Source organism: Odontomachus brunneus, unplaced genomic scaffold (genome assembly GCF_010583005.1).
Source record: "Odontomachus brunneus isolate Ranch 3 - 2012 unplaced genomic scaffold, Obru_v1 Obru_scaffold_336, whole genome shotgun sequence".
NCBI classification, from domain to species: domain Eukaryota; kingdom Metazoa; phylum Arthropoda; class Insecta; order Hymenoptera; family Formicidae; genus Odontomachus; species Odontomachus brunneus.
In genome coordinates this window covers 71,420-78,679 of record NW_022639786.1, presented here as the reverse complement: position 1 = coordinate 78,679, position 7,260 = coordinate 71,420, and the positions used below count along the sequence as shown (strand labels likewise).

At 32.5% G+C, this 7,260-nt stretch overlaps 1 protein-coding gene across 1 annotated transcript; it reads left to right on the top strand.

Annotated features, from left to right (window-relative positions):
* The first annotated feature begins 783 nt into the window (after positions 1–783).
* On the top strand, positions 784–7,087 carry LOC116853497 (RNA polymerase-associated protein RTF1 homolog). Its single transcript, XM_032834629.1, has 7 exons — positions 784–993; positions 1,693–1,954; positions 2,077–2,481; positions 2,552–2,789; positions 3,276–4,002; positions 4,602–4,869; positions 5,085–7,087. The coding sequence occupies exons 1-7, from the start codon at positions 913–915 to the stop codon at positions 5,189–5,191; spliced, it is 2,088 nt and encodes a 695-aa protein (XP_032690520.1). The 5' UTR covers positions 784–912; the 3' UTR covers positions 5,192–7,087.
* Positions 7,088–7,260: the final 173 nt, after the last annotated feature.

Below are 7,260 nucleotides of genomic sequence, written 5' to 3'. Positions count from 1 at the left end.
ATATATATATATATATATATATATATATATATATATATGGAGGGGGAATGCTGGCACGGAAGTATATCTAAGATGTATGTATGAGAGAGAAAGCTATACGTTCCTATTTGTCCTCTGTGCGCGTGCATTGAAGTTGACAGATTAGGCTAGGTTATAGAGTTGACAGGAGATAATAGTTATTTATTTTTTTCTCATACAGCTCTGAGAATTTTTTTAGAATTTTGTATTAACTTTCTAGTACTTCAAAAATGAAAAAAAACGCAAAAAATGCAGTAAATGCAGTACTAAAAAATTAATATAAAGTTCTGAAAAAATTCTTCGAACTCTATAAGAAGAAAATAAACAATTTTTATTTCTTGCTATTTTTTGGTAAAGTTGATAGAATTCAAGTAAAAAATATTGAAACCAATAATTTTATAGTCCAGCAACAACCGACGCATGTTGGCGCATGCGCACAGAGGAAGAATAGGAATGTATACCTTTCTTTCTCGCAAAGATCTTAGATATCCTTTTGATCTACAGGAGGCATACGCAATTCTCCCTCCATATATATATGCTCTAAGAATCAGATTCACGAATTTTACAATAGTTGCAAAGCAGCTTTATCTACTGAACGCAGCTTATGTCCTTGTTTGCAACTATTATAAAATTTGTGAATCTGATTGGTATATGCTCTTGGATTTAACCAAAATTAAGAGCATACTCCAATCAGATTCACGAATTTTACAACAGTTGCAAAGTAGCTTTCTCTGCTGAACGCAGCCATTGGAATTGGTAGCGTGCTTTTCGAACACACTCTCAGGAGATTGACGGGACGTCTCGAGTTTGTTGTGTCTCGCGTGAAATCGCGTGCTCTTTATCGTGATCTTGCACTTTATTCACATTTTTCTTCGAAAGTCAAGTATAGCCAGAATGCCGAAGAGAAAGAATCAAGCCCTCATAGACTCCGATAGTAGCGGCAGCGCATCGGAAAGCGGCTCGGACTTGGAAAATGTAAATATTCTAACCTTCTGTATGAAAGAAACGTATGCCGTTCACTCTTACGCCCGTTCTGTAATTTTCGAAGTATTTTCCGTTCGGCTTCTTCTTATTGCATGGAAAATTGTGAATTCACTCGCTGCCGCGACTTTTTCCTCGAGTACCGGCTGATTTTGTCGGGAGTAACTTGGCATAACCTAATGCTAATATTCAATAAATGAATACGTCTCCAACAAAAACTAATATGCAAACTTGTGACGTAATACGCTGTAACTTTACGCCGATGTAAAGTGCAATATATAATTGCATTTTGTGAGTATATGATATAATTTTGTTAAGAATAATAAATGGGCCTGGGCAGTTATAGTTTTTTTTTTATAATAGATGTTCTTTTTTGAAAAAAACTTCCTGAAGTGGTGCACATTGGTGCAATACATTAGAGTAAAGCAAAATATATTTAAGTTTGTTTTCTATTGCTGAACTGGCTGCATTAACTTATATTAGTTTTTTTTCTCTTCTTTGTTCCTCTAAGTCTCAATTATATATCTGTTTCTTTTTAAGTTCCATAAACATGATTTAATGATAAAAACATTTTTTGTTTTATTCTAGTTTATTACACCAATGTATCCTAAATCAGAAAGTTCTTTGAGAAAGAACAAGTTTTTATCGTGAATAATATGCATATAATTATATGTTTTTTCATAACTTAACTAGGATCTATTGTCATTGGCAAAGAAAAAGAAAGGAAAATCTCAAGATGATTCTCAGTCGAATGAAGATAACAATTCTGTTAAGAAGGATGCTAAACAAGATTCAGATACATCAGATTCTGATGACAATTGGAGTAACAAGGCTGGGAAGACAAAGAAAAAGAAACCACCAGCAAAGAGAAGCAAACGAAAAATGACAAAATCTAGTTCAGAAGATAGCGCCAGTGAAAAAGAACCAGCTAAGCAGCTTTCAGAACCAGAAGAAGGTATTTGGCATCTGTATCGCTTTGCTTTATAAATATGCTCTTATGTTAAATGTATAAAATTTTTTTACAAGCACATTGCTATTATAATGATAAACAATAATATAATTATTTCATTGCAATAGGTGAGGTATCAGATTCTGACGCAAGTGTTTCTGACTCTAGCCAGGAAGAGTTTAATGATGGTTATGATGATAAACTCATGGGAGATGCGGAAGATCAAGCTAGGCTAGCCCAAATGACAGAGAAAGAGCGTGAACAGGAGATTTTCAAACGAATTGAGCAACGAGAAATTATGAAGACAAGATTTGAGATCGAAAAGAAATTAAGGATGGCTAAGAAACAAGAATTAAAAAAGCAAAAGGAATCAAAAAAGAAGGAGAAAGGAATTGAGGAGAAAAAAGTAGATAGAGCACCAGATCCTAAAGAAAGGAGTAAAGATCGTAAAAAGACGATAGAAGAGAAGCAAGATAAAAAGTTTCATGCAATGTCTTTGCTTAAAGCTCGACGCGAGGAAAAGAAGGAACGAGGTTAGTTATTTAAAATTGACCTTTTAGAAGTATTTTTAATTTTCCATTTTTTCTCCATTTTTCCAATTAGAGGAAAAAGAGAAACAAAGAATAGAGCAACAGCAACAACAATCAAAGGACATTGAGGAAGAAGAATTGGAGGATGATCATAAAGGCGGAAATAAGACAAAACTCAAAGCATCCGATATATATTCCGACGATAGCGGTTCGTCGGATAGTGCCGAAGAGGAGGAAGTAGCTAAACCAACATCACAACGCAGATCCTCTTCGAGCGAGAGTCGTGATTCGGATTCTGACAACGATAAAAAGTTAGTTGTTTTTCTATTCTTATGTAATTAGTATTTTGATTGTGTGATCAGTTATACTCATAACATAGGGAATTCGGTAGCTTACACTAGTGCGCGCTAAGACTTGTTTACAGTACATTCTTATATTTAAGATCGTGACTTAAATACATATTTAAAAACATTTTAGCTAATAAAATGATTCGTATGGATGTTATACATATCATATTACTAATTACAAATATTTGAAAATTTATTTAAGACAATCTTTAAATATAATAACATTTATCTTATATTTAAGATCATGACTTAAATACATATTTAAAAACATTTTAGCTAATAAAATGATTTGTATGGATGTTATACATATCATATTACTAGTTAAAAATATTTGAGAATTTATTTAAGACAATCTTTAAATATAATAACATACTATGAACAAGCTTTAGTGCGCACTCAATGTGCACTAGTGCAAGTAACCGAATTCGCTAATAATCATATTTATTTTAGGTCAGTTACGAGTAATAAAGCCAAGCCGAAAAAACCAGTATATATTAATACTAAAGAAGATCTAAACAAGATCCGGTTGTCCCGTCATAAGATGGAAAAATTTGTTCACTTACCGTTTTTCAATAGAGTGGTGCAAGGTTGCTTCGTCAGGATCGGTATCGGCAACAATAATGGTAAACCTGTCTACAGAGTAGCAGAGATAAGTGGCGTGTGCGAAACAGGGAAGATTTATCAGCTTGGTAGCACGAGGACAAACAAAGGATTGAAATTACGTCATGGGGCGCAAGAACGCGTCTTTAGACTGGAATTTGTCTCAAATCAAGAATTTACGGATTCGGAATTTTTTAAGTGGAAAGAATCATGTGCATTGCAAGGAATATCTATGCCCACGTTCGACGAAGTGGAACAGAAACTGAAGGATATTAAGGAGGCATTAGTGTACGAATTCAAGGAAGAGGACATAGAAAAGATAGTCCGTGAAAAAGAGAGATTCAAACAAACTCCCTACAACTATGCGATGAAGAAAGCGCAACTCATGAGAGAACGTGACGCAGCTAATTGTAGAGGGGACGATGAGACTGCTAGTCGGCTTAATCAAGAGCTGAGCGAGTTAGAAGAACGCGCATCGGAATTAGACAAGATGCGCACGGCATCAATCTCCAGTATTTCATACATTAACGATCGTAATAGAAAACGGAATGTGGAGGAGGCTGAAAAAGCCATTATGGTAATTATGAGTTAATTGATTAACCCCTTGACTGTGTGACGAAATTAAAATTTTCGTGCCACCAGTTGTTTCGTGTGAAACAAAGTTTCTTTTTACATTTCTGCTACGATTTTAATATTTATAAGATCGCTGAATTCGAGTATGATATCAGAATTTTAAAATTCAAAATGGCGGGTCAAAATATAAAAGTTGAATTATTTTTCCAATTTTGGATCCGCCATATTGGATCTCCCATTTCGAATTTTGAGATTTAGATATCATATTTGTATTCAGCGATTTCGAAAACTTTAGTATAATTATTTTTATAAAAATTTATTTTTTGCAATTTTTGATCCGTTATATTGAATCTATCATTTTGAATTTTGAGATTCTGATATTATATTCAGATTCAGAGAATCTGAAAATTGTAAAATAATAAGCTTCATACAAATCGCAAAAGAATAAATCGGTTTTTTTAAGATGTGTATATATATGTATATTACACACTGGTTGCACGTGATTTTTCTGTAAACACATGATACAGACTCAAGGAGTTAATACTCATTGTCCTTGTCGCGAAATAACATATTTCGATTGATTAATTGAAATTATTACAACAGGAAGAGTTAAAGGCTACCAAAGGTAAGAAGATTGACGACCCGTTTACTAGACGAAGCACTAAACCGAGGATGGTGTATAAACCAGAGGATGAAGAGACAGTAACTATTCCATTAAACGATAAGTCGGGTCCTCATCCAGCAGGAGACTCTGTGTCAACTGTCAATGATAAGGAAAACGAACAGGATTCTAAGAAGAAGCAAAGTACGGAAGATCTCTTCAATGCGCACGATTTTGACATAACAATAGATTTGGAAGTTCCTATTCCAAGTAAGTACAGTCAAATATTAAAATTATGAATTTTTTGCTTAATGATTAATGGGCCAAAGAATGTGACAAACACATTACATTGTGTGTGTGTGTGTGTGTGTGTGTGTGTGTGCGTGTGCGTGCGTGCGTGTGTGTGTGTGTGTGTGTGTGTGTGTGTGTGTGTGTGTAATATAATTATAGTAAAAAAGGGATTATATATATAAATTTTTTTCTAGACAATCCTGTTAGTGTCCTACCAAAACCTGTTAATAACATCAAGGATACAGGACCTCGACGATCGCTAAATTTAGAAGATTACAAAAAGAAACGTGGTCTTATCTAACATTTCATATGCTTTAGATATTGGGAGAAGATATGATAAGGTTAAATTTGCCAAGGTTGTCCCGTAGCAATTAAAAATATCATTTTGTTCGCTGAATCTTTCGGTTAACGACAAGGACGAAGATATGTTCTTGTAACGATTGACTGAGAAACTAGATTATTTATAACACATTTGTAGTTATATTATTATTAATTACGACTCTATCTGTGCGTATTTAATACGTTGAGTGTATTGGTGGCTAATCGGTGAGGGGTAATCGATATGTGCTAGCTTTGCGGGTAAAGAATTAGCTGATATGTATTGTGGTTGCATAATAAATAAAGGATTGTTAATGAAACCAATTAATACCTAATAATTGTAAGAATATCTCAATTTGGTATCAGCTAATGTTTTTATGTTCTTACGTATAAGATATAAGTATATATACATATATGTGTATATATATGTGTGTGTATATATATGTGTATGTGTATGTATGTGTATATATATATATATATATATATATATATATATATATATATATATATATATATATATATATATACACATATATATATATATACACACACACATATATACACATATATACAGACATATCCGCTGTTATATATATAGCATTCGTTCATTGTAACACTCAACGTATTAAACAGCATGATGGTTCCGATTGAGGTAAAGCTGTTCCTATTGGTATCGGAATAACGGAATTATATGATTGTTAGACAGAATATATAGCGTGTCTGATACGGGACAACTCAATGCAGGTGGATCACATTAATTTGAGCAAAAACATATCTTGCCGTTTTTCAAACAACGTAAAATTTCGACTAATTAATGAAAGAAGATTGGCGAATCTTATCAAAAGTAGCTGAAAATTGCGACTATTTTTTAGCGACATGCGTACAATACACTCGCGATATATCAAAAATCAATTATCTACGTGCCGCTTGCATCAATATTCCGTCTTTAGATGTTGACCGATGTCCGCCGTCGCTTAAGCCCGATTCCACCAACATCGATCAAACCTTAAACTGCGTTTAAACCGCGTTTAACTATTTGAAACTATTTGAAACAAAGATTTAAACTCAGATCAAGGTCCAATCGATGTTAGTGGAATCGGGCCTTAGAGATAGTAATTTTTCAATCGTTTTCGTTTCGTGTCTATAGAAATTCTCTCACAATATCGCACGGATTGATTGGCCAATCTTGTTTCATTAATTATACTTGAAATTTTATGCGGTTGCTTGAAAAATAGTAAGGTATTTTTTACTCAGGTTAATGTGGTTTACTTGCACATATGCATTGGGATGTCTCGTGTCAGACACTTTGTATAAATAAATGACAAAGGATGGTCAAGACTATACTAAAACGGTACTTAAAAATATGACTTGTATTACCGTTATTGGATATCGAAACAGATATGATATTCTATTTTCCATTATTCAATACTGTAACATGACTATATATGTCATACTCGAATGACAAAAAAGAGATATACAGAGAAAGACATGCTTGCATCTCTAATGATGAGGATTATTTGCCAAACGATTAAATTTAGGAATAACAATATCATTTCTGTGCAAATTAATTACAATTATAACACAAGATGTCTTTTTATGTTAACAAATAATAAGACATAAAAAAGGGGAACTTGTGTTAAAAAACCGTTTGTTTTTACATTTAAAAAATAGAATATGAAAACGCATATATAAGACGTAGATAATAATGTTATATACAGCTAGTTTTACATTTATATCTCTTAATTGCACATATTTTATATGTGATACTGCTCATAAATTTTGTTGATGTACAGTATATTGCCATTTTTGTCATTGCCAACATTTGTCATAATTTACTGCCAATATAATTTCAGATTTTTCTTTTATGATTTAAAATTAATTGTATATTATTATTTGAATGTGTGTTCACTATAATTTTATGATATACTTTCATTGTTTGAGATTTTATGTATTAATACGACAATAGAACACGAGATGTTTTAACAATATTAATAATTTTATGAAAGAATTATATATATATATATATATATATATATATATATATATATAAAT